Here is a 21,311-nt window from a genome sequence, read left to right on the forward strand (position 1 = left end):
ATGTACGCCTTTTCATCTTTTCCATGTCATACAAATGCATTCATGTAGGTACTGCGACGGAAGGTCTCAGTGTCCAGGAAGCGAGAGTGTGAGTGGCGCAGGTGAATGACGTAGTGAGCAGAGCCAGGGACGACGCAGTGTTCAGATGTATGGTCCGATGTTGCGTGAGTGTTCTGCACGTGGGCTTCATCCTTGATTCGGCAGTTACAGTATGAATGTGGCAACGGCCAATGTCTTGTTTGTTTTTCTCTAAAGCTTCCTCATAACAAGGGATACGTCTGAAAGTTAAAAAGTGTTATAATTACCTTAAATTGTTGTGTCGTGTAGTGTCTGATGAATAAAAAAGAACTTGGACCGTTAGTTAAGGATTTAAATCTATATGTAATGAATGGCCTTACCACATGAATTAACAAAACGTCAACAAAACAATGGTCTCCCTGCTTGATATTAGCTGACAGAAGAAGATTATACCTTCCTTCTAACGAGTCTGGCTGGAAATTCTTTTTCTTTTATTTCTGTCTGCGTCTGCGCGTATGATGAGTGGATTTATTTCAACGATCTCTCACCATAGACACCCCATTTACGTAGCAGGATAGTACACACGATGCACAACCTTCCGCTGAAGAACTGAAAGTTTAGCAGCGAACTTGAATACATTCTCCACTGGAAACCTTTCTGTTCAATATAAAAACACTGCGATGAAATATATAAATTACTGTGTATCTAAAGTTTAAGATGACAGGTTAATATCTTGAACTAAAAAGCTAAACATTTATTCATTTCTTTGCACTTTTTCTCTACAGGCCAGAGGGTATTTCAAAAAATGTCCAGAGGTCTGAAGAGGCCTTCGACGAATATTCATGTGAGTAATGAGTTAAACACTATGTAGGAGTTTTATCTTTATGTACACTATATATATATATATATATATATATATATATATATATATATATATATATATATATATATATATATATATATAACCTTGTAATAATAATCAGTACGTAATTCAACTGATTTCTTACTCTACATAAGCGCGCATGTTTATTAACTTTATATTTTCTTCGTTTTTGCAATTACCATTAAAAAAAAATGTCGCTTTACCAAAAAAAAAAAAAAAAAAATAACTAATAACCGGGGCATTTGTAATAAGCAATAAAGAAAAGAGGGCATTTGTAATAAAGCGAAAAACATCAAAACCTTCCCTTATCTTAAAATACAGTTGTATACTTATGGCATAAGTCATTAAAATAACATTCAGTTCAAATTCATCATGCTTTTCTCAGCTTTGATTAAATGAGATGGAACTGCAAATGAGGCTTCCTGGTCTATTGAAGAAAAAAATGACATGGCGGCTCCTTATGAGTGCTATAGACATCTTGGAGCAAAAGCAATGAATTTTAATCATTTAAATTTCTATATTTATATTCACTGCTTATTTTTTTTTTTACTTTTTCAGCATACCTGGAAGCTGATATTTTGGGAGATACACAGGTAAGCCGGAAAACCTTGTCACTTTTTTTTTTTACCAGAACCCATTTAACGTGTAGATCATTTAAATCTTGTGTTGGACTGTTCGGATCAGTTCTTCTGTAAGTCGCCCCAGTTATTAAAAACATGCAAAAACTCTGAGAACTTTAATATAAATCTAAGATTTATCTTAAAAAGTGACTTACAGGAACTAAATACTTGAGGGAACTGTTAACTATAACTGATAAATAAAAGAGGCTCGCCTGATCGACCAAATGACAACCAAAAGGAGGCCCTTTAAAATTAAATCAAGGTAATGGTGATCATTATTTGATCTCTGTGTTGCGAAGAATATTAATTACCTGAGAAAATGGCTAAGTTGAAGCCATGAATAATGACGTGATGTCAGACGCTACTGTTGCCTCTTCCTTCACAATACAACATTTCTGGCATTTTGAATTATTTTTCGGATGGTATATCTGAATGTTAATGCAACTGACAATTAATGAGCCAATGAGTTTTAGTCTAAAGCGGTATCTTTCCGCGTCCAAGATGCTCACAGGAGCTGCAAACACACAGCATTACATAGCAGCCACACCCCGGCGGGAAAACTTTTTCTCTTGCTTGGAAGCCAGTGCCATATTTTTCCCTACCCAGTGTCGACTTCCAGAATACATTAAATGTATTTTGGAGAGGGGGGGTGTCAGTGATATGGTCGGTAATTCTAAGTACTTGTAACTCTACAGTAGGCACCTTGGATTGGAGCTCATTCCTCTTTAGTGGTGAAACTTACGCTCCGAAATTCCCATTTGCGAGGCTTCCCGATTCCATGACGTCGACGTTTCTGTCTCACAAGATCTTTCCGAACTCAGGATACGCGTCCATCGTCACCCGAACGAAAAAGGCAGCTTACACCCACATTCATTGGTTCATTGTTCAGGGGTCAGCTAGGAGATCTTGTTCCCTTTGCATCATAAAACAGTAAAAACTATATACCTGCTTACGTCATTTTGCTTTCTTTCATTGCTTATCAGTACAGATTTTATTCTCTTATCAAAAAGGAGTTGTTTGAAATATTACCGAAGAGATAAACAACTGGTTTGTTATCTGAGAGTTTTATAGCATTTAAATCAACTTCGCTTCAGGTTTATGGCGGGAAATTCCACTATCCCTTATAATATATAGGTGGGTATAGCAGATCGAACAACTTTTCTATTATGTCCGAGGAACCAAAAGGAATTCTTCAATAATAAATTTTGCAAACAAATATGAGATATTAAAAATCTTTCTTTCGTAACAAATTATGTTACTTCAACAAACTGTTTCTGTCAGTTACTGCAGCACTACTAACAGTAGTCGTGTGGTGAGGTCATGCTGGCAGGTTTTAGTCACATAGTCTGGGGTAACTGTCAAGAAAAATCAGGCACCATAAGCATTTCAATACCGGAACAGTGGGAAGCAGCTTGCTTTTCTCCCTTCGAATAAAATGATAAAAAATATCTTGAGTCTTTTAAAGCTGGCAATATGTTCACATAATTTAGGAGAATCAAGAATAATTATCATATTTTTAGAACGAGATGGCTAGTATTAGAAACCAACAGAATAATGATACAGAATTTGAGAGAATCCGCGTTGAAATTGCATTGGCAGAAATAACAACAGAATCTTCAGTAGTAAAATCATCCGGAAAGAGACAGGAGTACTGACTTGTCACTGACAGAGAGAGAGGTGATTTGGAAATTCAATTATTTTGACTCAAACTTCTTAGGTCCCGTTGTTATCAAAAAGCGACGCCAAAGAAGCCCAGCTAATTCTTTGGAGAAATGTGTCGGTATTTCCTACATCGGGCCCTTATTCCTTTCCGAAAAAAAAATTTATGATCATCAGAAAAGATTACGTGCAATAAAAACTCAGCCCAGAATGGAGGAAAGTAAGATCAAGTAGCTTAGAAGAATATAAACCTTTTAAAAAAACTACAAATAAAAATAAGTGTGGATAAGTAAGGTAATGACTCAGTGTACAGTTTTCTCGTGTATAATTTTTTATTAAAAGTTTTACCTGTGCAGCATCGATGTACTCATTACCTTACTAATCCACATTTATTTCAATATGCATATTTTTGGAAAGAGCTTTATTCTTTTAAGCTAATTCGTTTATTGCGGTAGAATGTTTTTCATACAACAATCTAGATTTGATCTTACCTTTCCCAATTCTGGATTGAGCTTTTATGATAAAATACGTGAGTTTTTCTGATGATATTAAAATTTTATGGGGGAAAAAAGAATTAGAACTCTATGTAATAAATATTTGTTACCTGTCCCAGTTGAGTTTTTGGCCTTTTTTATTATTCTTATTCTAATGTGTCTCATGAATGTCTGTCAGGAGCATAAGAGCTCATAAACTTCTGGCCCCGTGCTTTTATCCTTTTTTGTTTTCCACGTGTCTTTCTTAGAAAAGAGCATCAGGTTGCTCTCTCTCTCTCTCTCTCTCTCTCTCTCTCTCTCTCTCTCTCTCTCTCTCTCTCTCTCTCTATATATATATATATATATATATATATATATATATATATATATATATATATATATATATATATATATATATATATATATATTGTGTGTGTAGCATCTATTCTTATTTTCAGGCCAGTCCTAATATACCAACATTTTCCATGCAGAAAACTCGGTGTAATGAGACAGGATGCCCCAAGCATAAGAAAACAACTTTACAATTTCCTCCTAAGGTAAGGAAAGTGGAGAAGTCATTTTCAGTTCTCCTTCTCTCATAACAGCACACTCTTATGAAATGGGGCAATGGTAAACTGCATTTGTTTTTGCGCAGTACTGCAAGCTTTGTATACTGATGCGATCTCATTTTTCTTAATAACCCATTATGTTTAAAACCCAGTCAGGCTTTGAGTATCAGTCAAGGAAAATTATTACAAACCAATGAACTGGTTTGCTGTTTACCTTGACTGATAATCCAAGCCTAACTGAATTTTAAATATACTTGGTTATTCAGAAAAAATGTTATTAATGTTATTCGTAATGAAAAATAATGCTAGCTATTGCACAAAATGAAATGATCACTTGAAGCGATTTAGATTAATTAGTCACCAACGTCAGTCTCGTGAAATGAACGTTTTTGCAAAAAAAGAAAAAAAAATACTCAAAAATTCATCTTGAGATCTGTGTACTTGTTCTTACTTAATGCTATATATATACAAAGTACATTGATCTGTGCACTAGTTGCCATTCATACAAATTTATGCTTGCTCACAATACTGGTTAGCTAATGTATTTAATACTTTCATAAGTGAATGAACCATTTTAGAATTTTAACCCTTGGAATCCTTTGCTCTGCCAAATTTTTACGAGGAAACGTGAAGAAGACGGCAAATTAGAATTAAGGTGCATCAACGAGTACATAATTCAGTTTCTATTGATAAATCATTAGTTAATCACAGCTGAATCTGCCATCATGGAATTAAATGTTAGAAGCTCAGTGTGATGATCGATAGATGAACGAATGTTGCATTCTGTGAAAATTCAGAACCTAAGTTTAAATTATTTATTTTCGAGCGCATGTGCTCCATCATTCTGTATTCACACTGTCAAAAATACTTGTCGCAATAATTCCTGTGGCTTCTTTGCAGATTTCGTCTTGACCACCGCTAATGGCTTAAAATACAGATGTTAGCTAAAAAAAAAATCATTCATCACGTCGTGATTTAATTGTTCATTAAAAATCCACAATTATATCAATAAATAGTAGCCTATTACTGGTAAAAGTTAAACGTTTTAAACAAAGACGTTCGAACACCTGAACGGTGTTCCTCCTCAGTGCTGACATCAAAAAATACAGTTGTTGATTTTCAGTGAACTTACAGATGTTTCTTACGTCTGCATTAATGCTACATGTATTTATATTCTGTCAAGTGAGCACAAAGAACTTGATAACGAGAACGGAGGTCAGAACCCATACACAACAGAACGATCTAGCTCCTTTTTAAGTTTGAGCATTCATTCGAAATTTGTAATTTAGATACAAGTTAAGTATATCTTAGTTTAACCAGACCACTGAGCTGATTAACAGCTCTCCTAGGGCTGGCCCGAAGGATTAGATTTATTTTACGTGGCTAAGAACCAATTGGTTACCTAGCAACGGGACCTACAGCTTATTGTGGAATCCCTCCTCCTCAGATGTTCTAAGACAGTTTTCTTTTACCCTCCAGCCTCTGAGAATGGCGGTCACGGAAAACCTTAAGCTGTGGGAAGGTGGGAGAGTTCCCTACACCGTAGGTTTCAACCGAGAGGACAATCTTTACGGTAAACTAAGCTTCTAACCTTCCATAATAAATATACAGTGACCGATTCCTGTGATTATTCAATTACCATTGAAACTTGATCATTCTGATATAAATGTTTCTGAAGATATTGTTTCCTCACTTTGCCAATTTATGAGGTTTTTGTATTCTACTGGCAAATTCTGTCGGAAATTTTCTAATATTACTAAGTCAACAACACCTAATGTAAAAATATTGGCAGTTTCCCTTCAATGCTGCGAATGTTTAAAATGAATTTATCATTTTCATCACGCTCAGCGTCATATAGCACCAAACTAGAATCCAATAACATTCTCATCATATTGAGCTTTATTAAACTGTTCCCGCTTATTCGCAGTTTATGACAACATCATGGCAGCCATCAGTACAATCAATGAACTAAACTGCGTCGAATTCTACGAAGCCAAGTCTGAGACAGATGCTGTCAGGATTACCCTTGGTCCTGATTATTCATCGCACTGTGGAAGGCAGGGAGGCGTCCAGGACCTCACAGTTTCAAGCGATAACAGTAACATAGGAACCATCTTGCACGAACTCATGCACACATTAGGTAATATCCTCGTTCCCTTATCTATGGTCTTCGTCTGTGATCTTCATTCTTTCATACTCTTCGGTCCACTCACTTGTACAAATGGCCAGCGAGGGATCAATAGAGTGAACAGAACTGTAGATTTAAGAAGGGCAAAGAAGAAACGTTTTTTAGCTCTTGAATACTGACAATAATGTGAAAATTTATATGCAATATGCTCGTAAACGAAAATTAGAAGTTGATTTCAAAGCCTTGCTGAGAAAGGTTACCAATTGGGGCTCATATGTATATAATCAACTTAAAATCAACTTGTTCCTCTTCGTGTACACAACGTTATACCTCATGTGTGGGTCAGAGTACGGGCCGTAAGTCAAATTTTCTATTCAGTGTACTTGTACGGTAAACAAAAATAAAGTTAATTTTATAAGTATGCTCAGATATATCCCATCTGTGGCTCATGTGCACTTGCATTTTGTTTTACTCGATGAAAATGTTTGAGCAGCAAGTTCGAAATAAAATAATCGTCTCACATGACACAAGAACTCAAAAAGAGGGAGTCAATTCCTTGTCGTGCGTATGAGTGAATAATTAAATCGGTTTAATATCATACCTCTAACATTTGCTTTCGCTGTAAGGAGTTTCATAACACGTCCTTTCATTGTCCTGCGCTGTTTGGTGCGATTCCAGAGGTCCTTCTCCCCATCCCTTTTGATATCCTTTAACATTTACCGCACTTGCGGGCCATCTTTGGACAAGGGCACTTATTGGCATAATGCCTGCATCTATTTAGTTAGTTATTTTAATGTTTCTGCACTTGGACAACGTCACTAAAATGCTATAAATGCTTTTGTTGTTATACTGCAATTCTTTTAATATGTCCAGAGGCAATCAACAAAGGAAGAATTGGAAAAATATATGCAATTTCCTCTCCAACAAGAGGTTGATCTTGTATTTTCAGTAAGTTCAAGTTTACCTGTGTTATGTTTGATATATATATATATATATATATATATATATATATATATATATATATATATATATATATATATATATATATATATATTGTTTTCCCTTGTCTTAGTGCTTCCAAGACAGTTGATAGACGCCAAATGTCAGTTTGTGTCTCCTAAAAGTTAAGTACATCTTAGTTTAACAGACCACTGAGCTGATCAACAGCTCTCCTAGAGAGGGCTGGCCCGAAGGATTAGACTTATTTTACGTGGCTAAGAACCAACTGGTTACCTAGCAACGGGACCTGCAGCCTAAAATACCATAGCTTCCTGACCCATACAACCCTTATAGGTGAGAGGCAAGTTTAGTCAATCTGTAATTGCATTTTTCTCTAGACTCTTTTTAATACTTGAACAATTTTATATCTCCCATCTCGAGACAATTATCTTAATTTTGTTTCCCCGCAGGTTTCGGTCACGAACACAACCGTCCGGACAGAGACAATTACATCATAATTCTCTGGGATAACATTCAGGACAAAGCAAAACCTTACTTCCAGAAATACACGTAAGGATTTTCCCATATTCGCTTTAGTGGTAATTAACATTGTCAATGCAGCGTAGCACTACAGCCAAAGTGGCCCAGCTCGGTCATCACATTATATTCTAGGTTCGCTTTATGTGAAAAATGCAACAGTGTGGTTTGTAAAGAATGGAATGAAAAAAGGCAAAAGTACGGGAGATTAACAAATAAATTAATAAACAAATAAACGAATTATAAAAACAAACTTAAATCATCATCAGACAATAATTTTGCCATCTTTCTGTAAACTGCGACAAAACATGAATATGAGAGATAATACTCTGTCTGTTAGCCGATCATGTCCAGGTTTTTTTGGGCAACAGTTACTGTGCCTGCTTGGTAATTTGCTATTAAAGAAACCCATGAATTTATATCCACGTAAATTTTTTTAAGACAATTTGGCTAATCTAGCAAACCGAAAATCTTTTCTACATTAGGAAATGCATAATTCAGAAAACATACAGAAAGCATCTTCGGACAGTCTAGCCCAAATAACCACTTGCATCGCTAAATATTGTGCTAATAATTGCAGGACACATCTTAGCTCTCTTCTTCAACATTAATGTAACCGAAAACTATATCCTTTTTTAGCCTACTTACCCTGCAATGGTAAAAAGTAAAAAAAAAATTTCTTTCGCTCGATATTTTAATGTTTTTGTCAACATATAGGACAGTTTTTCTTCTTGCACTTTTTATAATGGTAAAAGCAAGTTTTTTTCATCAGATACCTCAACGTTTGTTTTCAGTATTCAGAACACATTGTCTCAAGTTACCTCAGGTACATTTGTGTAATCGGGTACGTCTTGTCCTTAATGATCTTGCCTTAGATTAGGTTATCCTGATATTTTCAAGACCAAACCTCTGCTTCTGATTCACAGGCATGGTGACTTCACCGATAACGGTCTGGAGTATGATTACAAGAGCATTATGCATGCAACTAATCAGCAAAATCCAGATATCTTTATTGACCTGACTAAACCTATCATGACTAGAATCAATGGAGCCTTGGGTGAGCCATCTGAACTTGTATGAATTTCTTTACTCTTGATTACTTATTAAACCCAAATCAACAATAATGGTAGACAAACCTCCCACGACGAAAAAAATATAGTGTAATTTCCCTAAAGTTTTTCTGCGAATTTCTCAAGTTTTCACTGGCACAGTTAATTATTACTATTATCTAGTCCTGACTTCTTAATTCTATGGCACTGTTCTTGATTTTTACCATGTTTGCCCAAGATATCCAGAATGACACAAAATAATGCCAAAAATGATAAACTATGAAACCCTTTTTTGAAATATTGCATAAATCAGATAGATAGCACACTAGACTGTATTTTACTTAAATATTAATCTCTAAAACGTAATGTTGAATTGTTCAGTAGCAGTTACATGCAACCAGACATAGTAAGGTTTGGAGTGTACTTCTTTCCTAACTGGATAAATGATTCCGTTCCAGATGTGGGTCAAAGGGCCTACCTCACTGAACTGGACAAGGAACGGATAAAGAAAACCTACAGATGTGGTATCTGCAACGACAATCTACAAGGTAGTCAGCGTTTTTCTTGAATATTTACATGCATCTGGAAGAGCTGAGTATATCTTAGTTTAACCAGACCACTGAGCTGATTAACAGCTCTCCTATGGCCGGCCCGAAGGATTAGATTTATTTTGCGTGGCTGGGAACCAATTGTGGAATCCGAACCACATTATAGCGAGAAATGAATTTCTACCACCAGAAATAAATTCCTCTTATTCTTCACTGGCCGGTCGGGGATTCGAACTCGCGGCCAACAGAGTGGTAGCTGGGAACGGAACCCGCTCACCCAACGAAGAACTGCATCTGCAAGAATAAATACTTGAACGAGTGACGTGCTTCAAAAGCTATTTGTCGATGCAGTGTCGGTTAGAAGTCAGGATTAAATCCTGGTTATGATGAAACTGAAGATATGGTTGTTATTTGATTGCTTTCACTCTTAGGAATTGAAAAGAATGAAGTGTAATAACGAAATAGTCTCATGTATTGCCCATTTGAATGTTCTTTATTAACTGCTGAAGCTTGCATAGAATCAATTTTCTGTTTCTTTAATAACTTTTATTTAAAAGACGTGAACATTCATGATAAAGTTTACTTAGATAACCTTACAAATAGGCCACTTATTAACTTTTTCTAAGTTATTTGATACAAAAGACAGATCTTTTAAGACCAAATGATGCGTGTTGGTTGAAACAGCGGAAATAATTTCAGTGAATCATAAAATCTTTGAGCTTATACCACATATTTGTAGATCTTGAGATGAAATTCGACGGGGTACCAAGTCTAGCAATTAGGTGAGCATTATGAAGGCAGGGAGCACCAGAAATTCTTAATGATACTGTACCACGACTCAAGTTCTTTAGTGAAAACAGTGACACACACACACACACACACACACACACACACACATATATATATATATATATATATATATATATATATATATATATATATATATATATATATATATATATATATATATATATATGAGCACAGACTTACGCATGCGCAAGACCAGAAGTACTTGACGTTGCTGGAAGAAGGCGGGAAATTACAATGCGATGAGAAGGAATAAGGAACTGAAAACAGTTGATATAGAAGAGGTAGGCTGGAGACCTCTTGGAAGGTCCAGAAATCACAGAGAAGGGCAAAGATTGAGACCTAGACCAGCTGGGAACGAAGACATGAAGTCCTTGCGGCAGAAACAGGTGGAAATAAGTCATCTCACGTCTAACCCCGTAGAAGGAAAAGTTAATGTAAACACAATTATGATGATAATAAAAGCTTTGAGCCTCAACGAACATCATGATGTGGATTGTTTCATATGCATATAACTCTCTGGTAAACGCCTACTTGATTACAATATGGCAGATTTTTCTATAAATGGATACAGTTGCAACTGTATTAGCCATCAGTTGTTTAATAATAAGAATAGCATTCTGAAGTGAATCCTGTACAAATCATTGATGGTTAGGCTTTATGTGACTATTTTTAATTGAGTGTCAAGAGATGGCTCACTGATCTCGCCAAATTTCAAACTAATGTGCAGAGTTTTCATATCTTCAGATGATTACGGGCTCTCGTAGAAAAAGAAAACTGGCAAAATATAGATAAAATATATTCTGGTTTCTTTAGCAATTAGCTAAAATTAGTTCTTGAAGGAAAGCTACAGGAATTAAAAACGTAAAATCTGAATGTATAAGCTGTTAAGTATTATGGATTTTAGCAAAGTGGAAGCCGGCAGGAGTTCGGTGGGGAATGGGGACGCAAAAAAAACATTCGTTTCAGATTCTTTTGTAACGCATTGGTAACATTCTGTAATTTTACGTTCTCATAGTTATTTTCCTCACCAAAATATCCTGCTGCCTCAATGTGGCTACACCCACGGCTCTATTCTATAAAGGTATAATAGTTGACTTTTTTTGTCTACCTGCAGATGGCCTCCTGTTCCGCTACCCTGGAAACTGCGAAAAATACTACCAGTGCGCCCACGGCCAAGCGTTTGTGATGGAGTGTCCTGTTAAACTTCACTTCACTGAGGAGAAAATGTACTGCGATTACCCATCAGTAGCAAACTGTGCAAAGTGACCTCTACTTACCGAAATTCTAACTAAACCATAAGAGATGGTTCATGATCAAATTTCAGAGTTATTGGTGTACTTATTACCCACCCCCTTCCATTCTGCTGCGTAGCAGAAAAATATAACTTTAAATCATAGTCAGTTATTCACAGCATTCTACAGTCTTTATTGAATATGTATGAGTGTATGCATATAGGCATTTGATAATACTGTATAATGTATGCATAAGTAAAAATAGCAGAAGTAGTGGAAGTGATAAGCCTCCTCAACAGCTCTAGCAATTGATTTTGTCGGAATTTATGCAGGCCATACAAACTCTCTTATGTCTGTAATACCTATTTAGAATTCAAGCTGAGACTACTGAAAAAAGATAAGTACTGTACTAGGAAAACTGAGGCATATATCAGCCGTCTCTGGGTGTTTTGCAAAGCGTAATGGTTTCTCCCTGAAACCCAGTGTCCTGTCAGACCATCATTTCGGAGAAATAGAAACCTATTCACAAATACTGGGTCTTTGTTCATTCTTTTATGTGGAGAGAATAGCAAGCTTATACACATTTTTGTAGTATTTGACTTTTTTATTATGGCTCCTAAATACTTTGCCTTTTGATGCGCACATGATAAAAAAAAATTGTTAAAATGTGAGATTCGAGTATTCATTCCAAGAAATGCTTCCTGTGAAAACCTTTTGCTGGTAGCAAATAAACAAATGGAATATATTGCTTCATGAAGCAAATCCTAATTTGGTTCCAGAAAGTGTGTACCCCTTACTGGGGCTAAAGTGCAGACACGGGTAGATGCTCAGTGTCCTTTAGAACAATATACAGAATAATAACTGTTTCATAACTTTATAAACTCCGAAGAAAAGTAGTCAGAGAGATATTTGAAGACCAAGGTCATGACCCTCGTTACAAGTGCTGAAGTCGAAGCACTGAAAAAATATACTTGAAGCATCTTACGGAAACAGGCAATATGAATTCTGGAGGAAAATCCTGGAAAGTAAAACAGAGAATTATGGTAAATATAGAAGAAACTATAAAAGGAAAAAAAAAAGGCAATGAATAATGGGATTTGTAGAAGGAAATGGCCCACATTGCTATAATAATGAAATGAGTACTAAGGGGCTATCATGAAGAAAACAAAGATGCCTGACATAAAAACGAACTTCAGAGGAAAATACATGGCTGAATTTCGTGCCTTCTGAAAATAGGAAGATAATACGGAGCATTTTTCATCAAGCAAAATATTACGGATATTAGGAGGACAGGATGCAAAAATTGGATATGCTGAGGAAATCAGTCAGAAAGCCTTGAGAGAGGTTACAAGACAAACAGCAACTGCCAGAGAGGGAAACAAGATACTGTCGTAACATAAAATGTTAAAACGAAGAAGAATAGATTATAAAACCCGTTCAAAAAGTGTAAACAAACCAACTACCATTAATCCAGTGATAAATAGGTCAAAGAAAATGACAGCTGTAGACGCAAAGGATCCAAGGCCCAACAGCAGGTCAGGAAATACTGACGAGTTGGAAGAATCGGTCCTCGTGGAAGGAAGTACGGACGGATAGGATATGCTGTACAAGGTAGAGGCAATAAGTATCAATACGGGATAAGCTAACCTATGATCGGTTTTAAATGGCTGCACAATGAATGTGCAAAAAATTTGCACCCTATATTTTTGGAAAGAGTAACTCTTCAGGAGTTAGAAACTGGCTGATACCACACTGGAAAGTGCTTGCGAAATTTCTTTAGCCCTCCAAAGTAACTCACACTACGAATTTTGACGGACTTTCTCTCCAAAACGAAAGTGGGTCACATCAAGACATACAACAGATGCACATGTATATATCTGGTGAGTGATGTATGTTTTCCAGTACGCCCTGTCAGAAAGAACAATTTTTCTGCGCTTATACTCTCTTGATGATGTAGAAGCATTACGAGAACATTCCGCATCAGGGCTGTCGATTACTATCTCTTTAGCTCCATTTTCTCCAGCTACAACTGAGTGCAGAATTATTCTACAGTCAGCCTCTTCTTGAAGTGAACCTACGGCAGGAAATAATACCGACTGTTGTTTGTTTATTTTATATGCTCTATTCTGATTTTGGTGGATGTAGCCTGTCTAACTTTACCACTTCTTTCATTTTCCATTCTCCTTTGCTTAGGTTTGGTTCCTTTGTGAAAATTTCATTACGGGTTTCTTCATCCCTATTAAGATCCTGTTCTTCACCACCTCCTCGAGGATCTGGTAAACTGAATATTATCAAATATCCCTTTCTTCTTTCTTTGCCACGTGCTTCTTTTATTTCTTCTTGAATTGTTTTTCTTATATTGCTGTTGTTGAAAATCTCTTCTTTTACGTCTTCAGCGATAGTCGCGTTGATGTCTTTTATTTTTGTTTCAGTTTGCTCTAGTCTATTTTCAAGCATCTGGTGCTCCTCCCTGAACGCTCTGTTCTCCCTGCTAGCTGATCATACTATTACTACACCCTAAACAACCATTTTATGATGTCCACACCTTTCTGATGTCTGCGCAATTTGAGTGAAACCATTCATTGCACATATCACACTCTACTGCCTTTTGTTGCCTACCTACTTCCCTTCTACACTGTGAACACGTGTCTACTGGAGTTTGGTTTGGCCTACCACGGCTATCAACTCCATTTGTACTGCTCCAGTTATTTTTTGATCTTGGTAAAATGGGAATCAATGCTGCAATACTTGCACTATTTGCTGAACCATAAGAAATAGTCGGCACACGTCCTCTCGTCTCACCACAACAGGTAGGCCTATTTTGGGGCACCATAATCTAATCCGGCCCTGGCCACCAGTGGAAGATAAAAGATATGCACAGATGTCCTGAAGATAACTTATTTTTTCCCGGGACCTTAAAACCGTTTTTGATACGCCGTGCAAACGGTAATGTGGTTACAGGGACCCAGGAGGTGCACGTGACTTATAGGCCTAAGCATGTGACTGTTAGGATGCTCTGTGTTTAAAACCGAACCTAGTGGCTGAACCTGGGTTCAGCAGTGAAGCCCTGAGCTTACAAAGAGGGAAAGTGAAAATTTGGAGTACTTGTATTTTATTGTTCAGCATACAATATTAGGAACATCTGGTAAAACTAAGGTATACTTAAGAACATATTCGCTTTAGTGCAGTATTCATGCCTATAAAATAAAGAGGAAATAATATACCTAATATATTACCTTCCACAGATTTGACCAGAGAGAACACTGAGAATAGGAAGGAATTGATCAAAAGCATATGGTACAATAGAGAAAATAACCAGGAACAAGTGTAATACCTAATATATTACCTTCCACAGATTTGACTAGAGAGAACACTGAGAATAGGAAGGAATTTATTTTAAAAGCATACGGTACAAATAGAGAAAATAACCAGGAACAAGCAGCCAAAAAAAACAAAAAACACACGAGAACCGACGAAGGAGCCGTTTTAAAGGAAGACCACACAGCTATTACTACTACAACTACTGCCGCTTTTGCCCGCAATTTCGTAAATTTTAAAGTTCCTGATTTTATCGCCAGTTTTTAAAGTATGCAACATGTCCGTGAGGCACATAGATTTCCTGAAGGTAAGAGGATGAAAAATACTGTTGTTAAACCCCCTTTGGTACAGTGAAATACGAGGAGTTGCTCGGTAAAACGAGAACAACTTTGAAATTCGGGTTTTCTTTATGTTTATTGTTGCTGATGAAGATGGTGGTGTTGTTTATTGGCTGTCAGTTATTATTAACCCCTCTTCTTTATCGGGGGACCCTTTGGGAACGATGGGGATTTTGGGGTGGGGTAAAACGCAGGGAGAGAGAACGGACATTTTATTGCTAGCCTCTGATGACCTCCCTGGAATGGTTCCGTGCGTACGGAAGGCATATGGGACCTACTTTAATAGGAACTGGTAGAACTAAGCAAGAGCTCCTCCTCATCGGGTATTAGGTAATTCTAAGCCGGCTGTCCGCGGTGAGCTAGACTGTGGCAACTGGCGTTTTTCTATGTTATTTTACTTGACCTTTGAAGACTACACGACTTAAGTACCTAACAACTTGGTAGGTCTAAGCCGGCATTCCGCGGCAAGCCCCCACCTCCCTCCATAACTAATACGGCAAAATTGTAACCAGTACACACCTCTAGGGTATGTAAGGTTGGTATTTTTAGGGGGTTTCCTGGTTACAATTTTGCCGTATTAGCTATGGAGGTGGGGGCTTGTTATTGCTGAATGCCGGCTTAGACCTACCCCGCTGCGTTAGGTAATACAAGTCAAACGTAGTCTTCAAAGGTCAATGACAGCTTAGTTACAGCCGGCCGACAAAATATTACTTTAAATTCCTCTAAAGGAAGTAAAATAACATAGGAAAACGTCAATTGCCATAGTCTAGCTCACCACGGACAGCCAGCTTAGAATTACCAGTATTATTTTGGGAATTGATTTATCCTGTAGTATTTTGGTTGCTTAGGCTATTAAGAATTTACCATTATTTTTTGTCGTTCGACGGTATTTAACCTCGGAATTTGTACGCTGGCCATCCTGGAATGCTATCGCGCGTACACAGCGTTATAGGGAAGCTTTTGGTAAAAAGTGGAGTTTCCTTCACCGTGGGGTCCAGGGTGCAGACCCCTCCCCCCCCTCGACTAAGTAACACAGCCTGCTAGGTTAGGTTAGCTTCAGGTACATTAGGTTAGGATAATTCCTGGTAAAACTTTACTTTAGTTGCGCAGCCTGATTCTTGCCAGTCGTCAAGCCGGGACAGGTTACTGCCTTTTTGGGGTCTTTGCCCCCCTGGCCAGATCAGGGCACATTGCCCTAAGTTAGGTTAGGTAGGTAAGATCTGGTTAGGTCAGGACCTAGCATTATAGGAAAGGTTACGTCTATTTATGTATGAGGAGTCTGGCCCGGTCGATGACTGGCAGGAATCAGGCTGCGCAGCCTAAGTAAAGTTTTAACTAGTTCCTTTTATAATAGGGTTCTGTAGCCAATCCCTTCTTAAACGTATGGCTCCCTGATGACTTGAGCATGCTTGGAACCATTCCAGAACAACAACATGGCACTCCTGTCTTTCTCCCAATATTTCCAAAACCCTGGGTTCGCAAAGGGTTTCCAACTGTGTTGGGTAGATAGGAGGTTAATAATACCTGGCGGACAATAAACAAAACCACCTCCTTCATCAGCAACGCTAAAAGCATAGGGAAAATCAATTTCCAAGGTAACAGTCCATGCGGAGCTCTTGTTTAGAAATGCCAAGGAACTATACTAACTTAACCCACCCTACCCTAACCTAACCCAGGCCGCGTTACTTAGCTAGGGGGCTCCACCTCCTGCACACCCCATTGAAGGAAACAGTAGAACTATAGTATAATTCTGCATGGCTTATTTCCTTGGAAATTAAGATTTTCTATAGTATTTTGGTTGCTTATCAAGAATTTACCATTATTTTTTGATGGTCAACTATAAGTAACCTCAGAACTGATACGTTATTGTATGCTCCTATCCTGGAATGCTGTCACACATGTGCAGCGTTTTAGGGGAACTTTTGCCCCTGGCTAAGTAACACAGCAACAAGCCTGGTTGCTCTCCAGCAGTTTCTCTTTGCATGGAGGAGGAGTTGTCCTCAGGAGGATGCTTGTTCTTGGGGCGTAGGGAGACTGCCTGGGAGCCTGTGAAGGTCCGTGGGACCCCCATTTTGACACCAAAAATTTGCTATAGAAAGAGCAACGAACAAAAATGATCCCTCTGTGCTTCGTAACAGTAAGAAAAACACTGCTTTTATCGGTGGTGCCAAAAGAAGAAGCAACAGAAAAACTACTAAACGGTAAGGGGGACCCTGTTGGGAACCGGGGTTTTGAGTTGGGGAAAGCAACAGGCGGGTTCCACGCTGCCCGTAACGTACAAAATGCCCGATTTTCTGACCCGTTAGTCTGCATGCAAAAGGTTGTCCCGCTACACTATGTACTTAAGGCTGACCTGCTACGCTACGTACTTAAGGCTGACCCGCTACAGTACATACGTGATGCTGACCCGCTATACTACATACATGAGGCTGACCCACTACGCTACATACGTGAGGCTGACCCGGTACTCTGCACCTACGGAAACCGCTAGCCTAGGCTACTTGGAGCCTACATAAACGTGGGTTAGGCTACTCCCTACTTACATTAGAATGGACGCTAATTTTGTAACGGTCATTTTTTTGTACATGCAACTTACCCGTCAGATATATACTTAGCTATAGTCTCCGGCGTTCCCGACAGAATTTCAAAACTCGCGGCACACGCAAAACAGGGTAGGTCAGGTGATCAACCATACCCGCCGCTGGGTGGCGGAATAGGAACCATTCCCGTTTTCTAATCAGATTTTCTCTGTCGCTGGTTCCGGCAACATCTGTTGTTGGTTCCTCCTGCTTTGATTTTCGTTTTCTCGCTTGCTGAGGATCTTTTTGGCCTGATTTTGGTGACGTATTGGATCTTTGGTTTGGCATACGCTTATGTGGGACTGTTTTTGGATTTGCTTTTGAATTGTTCTTTAAGATGTCTGACGTTAATGTTTCGCCTGTGTTCCGTGTGTGTGCTAGGCAAGAATGTAAGGTGAGGTTGCCGAAAGCTTGCAGACCCTCACACTGTATGTATGAGGTGTAGGGGAATGATTGTTCTTCGGACAATAGGTGCAAGGAGTGTGAGAAATTGTCTGATCAGGAATGGAAGGTTTTGTCTTCTTATCTGAAGAAGCTTGAAAAAGGATAGAGTTAGGAAGGCTTCCTCCAGAAGCTCGAGTAGGTCTCGCTCTGCTGAGCATGATTTTGAAATTAACCCAGTAGACTCTCCTAATCCTTTGGTTTCAGCCCCTTCTCCCTTCATCGAACCTGTGGATTCGTCCTCTGAAATGGCTGCGATGAAAGCGAACTTCTTTCGTGTGAAATCGCAACTGCGCGCTTGATGAAGGAAGGTAAGAGTGACAGTGATATGTGTAGTGTCCCCAGTGTTGTGGAGGGGGCGTCTGATCGGCTCCGCATTGCTCCTAGGCCTAGACCTCTTCCAAACTCCCAGGACCAGTGGAGGAGGAATGTCGAAAGCCGCAGGGAGGATGTAGAGCATCCCCAACGATCAGGCGTCCCTTCGCAGATCCTGTTGTTGCGTCCCAGGCTGCCTTGGATCGCCATAGAAAAGGCATCCTGAAAAAGTGTTTCTCGTCGTCTGACGCTTCGTCTTCTCCGAGACGTGGTTGGAGTTCGGCTGAGGAGTCGCGCCCTTGAAGAGATCTTGGAAGGCTCCTAGAGTAGAGCGTTTGGACTCGAGCCCTGAGCGCTTCCCGAGGATTCTCCTATTGTCAGGAAGAGAGCTCAGAGATCCCCCTCCTCCTCTCATCAGGGGTGAAGGATTCGACGAAGAAGATTTTGATCGGCCTCCAGGAGCAGTTATCGGCGCTTGTTGGATCTCTTGCTAAGGACTCCTCTTCTCGTAGGAAGGATGACTTTCTTCCTGTCAAGAGTTCCAGGAAGCTCTTGCCCTAGTTAAGCGTCTTCAACTCGCCGCTCTTCTCCTGCCAAGCTTCCTTCGTCCAGCAAGTTTTCTTCGTCTCGTAGGCGCTCTTTCCTGAACAGGCGCCAGTCTCCCAGCAGGCGCACTTCTTCCAGGCGCTCGTCATCGGAGAGAAGCGCCTCCTTCCAGGCGCATTTCGCCACTGTACTTCTCCTTTGGGCAGGCGCCGTCGTCTTCCAAGCTCCCTCCTTCCGGCAGGCGCCGCTCTCCTACCAAGCGCCCTCTTTTTAGGGCCTCCTCCCTCTCCTGGAAGGCTCTCATCAGTGGACAGGACCCCCTCTCCTGACAGGCGCTCGTCCGGGTCAGGCGCGCATTCTCCTGGTAGGCGCCATTCTCCTGGTAGGCGCTCTTGGTGGACAGGAGTGCTTCTCCTTCCAGGCTCGCTTCTCCTGATAGGCGCTCTTCTTCTCTTAAGCCTTCCTCTCCGCCTGCTGCTTTGGAGGAAGTTTCAGAAGAGGATTCTCCTAAGGACGCTGGAGTTTGGATTACAAACGGTTGGCTTCGGTTTTAATTCAGGAGTTTGGAGATTCTCTTTGTCATGCTGCCCTCCTTCTCCGGGATCTTTGTGGGACAGCACCAAGTCAACTAGACCCTCTTCGTTTGTCAAGATGCGCCCTTCCACGATTTCGATGAGGAAGGCCTTTAAAGGAGTAGGGGAGTGGATGCAGTCTAAGAAGGATGCAAGTAAGACGGTTTTCTCTTTCCCTCCTTTGAAACTTCTGGGAAAATCAGGAATGTGGTATGAGACCAAGGAGCCTATGGGGTTGGGGCTCCCCACATCTGCTGACGCAGATTTCTCTAATCTAGTTGACTCCTCCAGGAGACTTTCCCTTGCTTCAGCGAAGGCGACTTGGGGAATGAGTGAAATGGATCATCTCCTCAAGGGTCTTTTTAGAGTTGTGGAGGTCTTCAACTTTATGGATTGGTCTCTTGGAGCTTTGGCCAACAGGACTCGGGATCCCGAATTCCTGTGTTTGGATGACTTCGTGAGTGTTTTGTCTTGCTTGGACAAAGCAGTGAGGGACGGTTCCGCGGAAGTCGCTGCCTTATTCGGAGCTGCTATTCTGAAGAAGAGATCAGTATTCAGCTCTTTCCTCACGAAGTCTGTGTCTCCTCTTCAGAGATCCTCTCTTCTGTTTGCTCCTTTTTCTCCTCACCTTTTTCCTCAAAACTTGGTGAAGGAGATTTCTCGCTCTTTATCTGAAAAGGCGACACAAGACCTTTTGGCCCAGTCTTCGAAGAGGGTCAGACCTGCCGTCCCTTTCGCCAAGAAGGAGAAGGCTCCCTTTCAGGAGCCCTTTCGAGGTGGTCCTTCAAGGCCAGACCCTCCTTCAGGAGCAAAAGACCAGAGAGGAGAGGAAGGTCTTCCTCTCGTTCTATCAGAAGGACCAAATGAAGAACGAGTACTCCAGACGACAGTGGGTGCCAGACTGCTACAATTCGCCGAGGTCTGGGCACAGAGAGGGGCGGACGACTGGTCCCTCTCCATTTTAAGAAGAGGCTACCTTATCCCCTTCAGGGAAAGTCCTCCTTTAACCTCAACTCCCAGGGAGTTATCCGCCAGCTACAGGGATCCCATCAAGAACCAGGCTCTTTTTCTAGCGGTGGAACAAATGTTAGAAAAGGAAGCAATAGAACCGGTTCAAGACCTCCATTCCCCGGGGTTTTACAACCGTCTTTTTTTCTGGTCCCAAAATCCTCGGGGTTGGAGACCGGTTCTGGATGTGGCGCCTGAATTTCTTCATAATCAAGACGAAATTCAAAATGGAGACTACCTCCTCGGTTCTTGCAGCTCTTCGTCCAGGGATTGGATGGTCTCCCTGGACCTGCAGGACGCTTACTTCCACATTCCCATTCATCCTCGTCAAGAAAGTTCCTGAGGTTCGTGATTCGGGAAAAGTTTTTCAATTCAGGTCCCTGTGCTTCGGTCTTTCGACGCCCCACAAGTGTTCACGGGCATCTTAAGGAATGTGGCACGCTGGCTTCACTTAGAGGAGTGAGGATATCAATGTATCTCGACGATTGGCTGATTCGAGCTCAATCAAAGGACAGTTGTCTGGAGTACTTGTCGATCACCCTAAATATGACGAAGTCCCTTGGACTATTAGTAAACCTACAGAAATCCCAGGTTGTTCCGCAGCAGAGCATTGTTTACCTGGGGATTCTGATGGATTCTCGGGTTTTTCTAGCCTTTCCATCCCAAGAGAGAATAGATCGCTGCATAGAAAAGGTGACAGTTTTTCTAAGGAGAAAACATTGTTCAGCG

The 21,311-nt window shown here is 39.9% G+C and overlaps 1 protein-coding gene across 1 annotated transcript in view; it reads left to right on the plus strand.

The window, feature by feature from the left end:
• The window catches only part of LOC136833790 (dorsal-ventral patterning tolloid-like protein 1), a 12,265-nt gene extending 206 nt beyond the window's left edge, over nt 1-12,059 (plus strand). Inside the window, exons 2-10 of the mRNA XM_067096048.1 lie at nt 804-862; nt 1,460-1,494; nt 4,112-4,210; nt 5,702-5,795; nt 6,150-6,362; nt 7,760-7,859; nt 8,753-8,883; nt 9,334-9,423; nt 11,348-12,059. Of these exons, the coding sequence (XP_066952149.1) occupies nt 4,139-4,210; nt 5,702-5,795; nt 6,150-6,362; nt 7,760-7,859; nt 8,753-8,883; nt 9,334-9,423; nt 11,348-11,499 (852 nt within the window). The 5' untranslated portion in view covers nt 804-862; nt 1,460-1,494; nt 4,112-4,138 and the 3' untranslated portion in view covers nt 11,500-12,059. The remainder of the gene's footprint in view (nt 1-803; nt 863-1,459; nt 1,495-4,111; nt 4,211-5,701; nt 5,796-6,149; nt 6,363-7,759; nt 7,860-8,752; nt 8,884-9,333; nt 9,424-11,347) is intronic.
• Nucleotides 12,060-21,311: the final 9,252 nt, after the last annotated feature.

Source organism: Macrobrachium rosenbergii, chromosome 52 (assembly GCF_040412425.1).
Source record: "Macrobrachium rosenbergii isolate ZJJX-2024 chromosome 52, ASM4041242v1, whole genome shotgun sequence".
Taxonomy (NCBI): Eukaryota; Metazoa; Arthropoda; class Malacostraca; order Decapoda; family Palaemonidae; genus Macrobrachium; species Macrobrachium rosenbergii.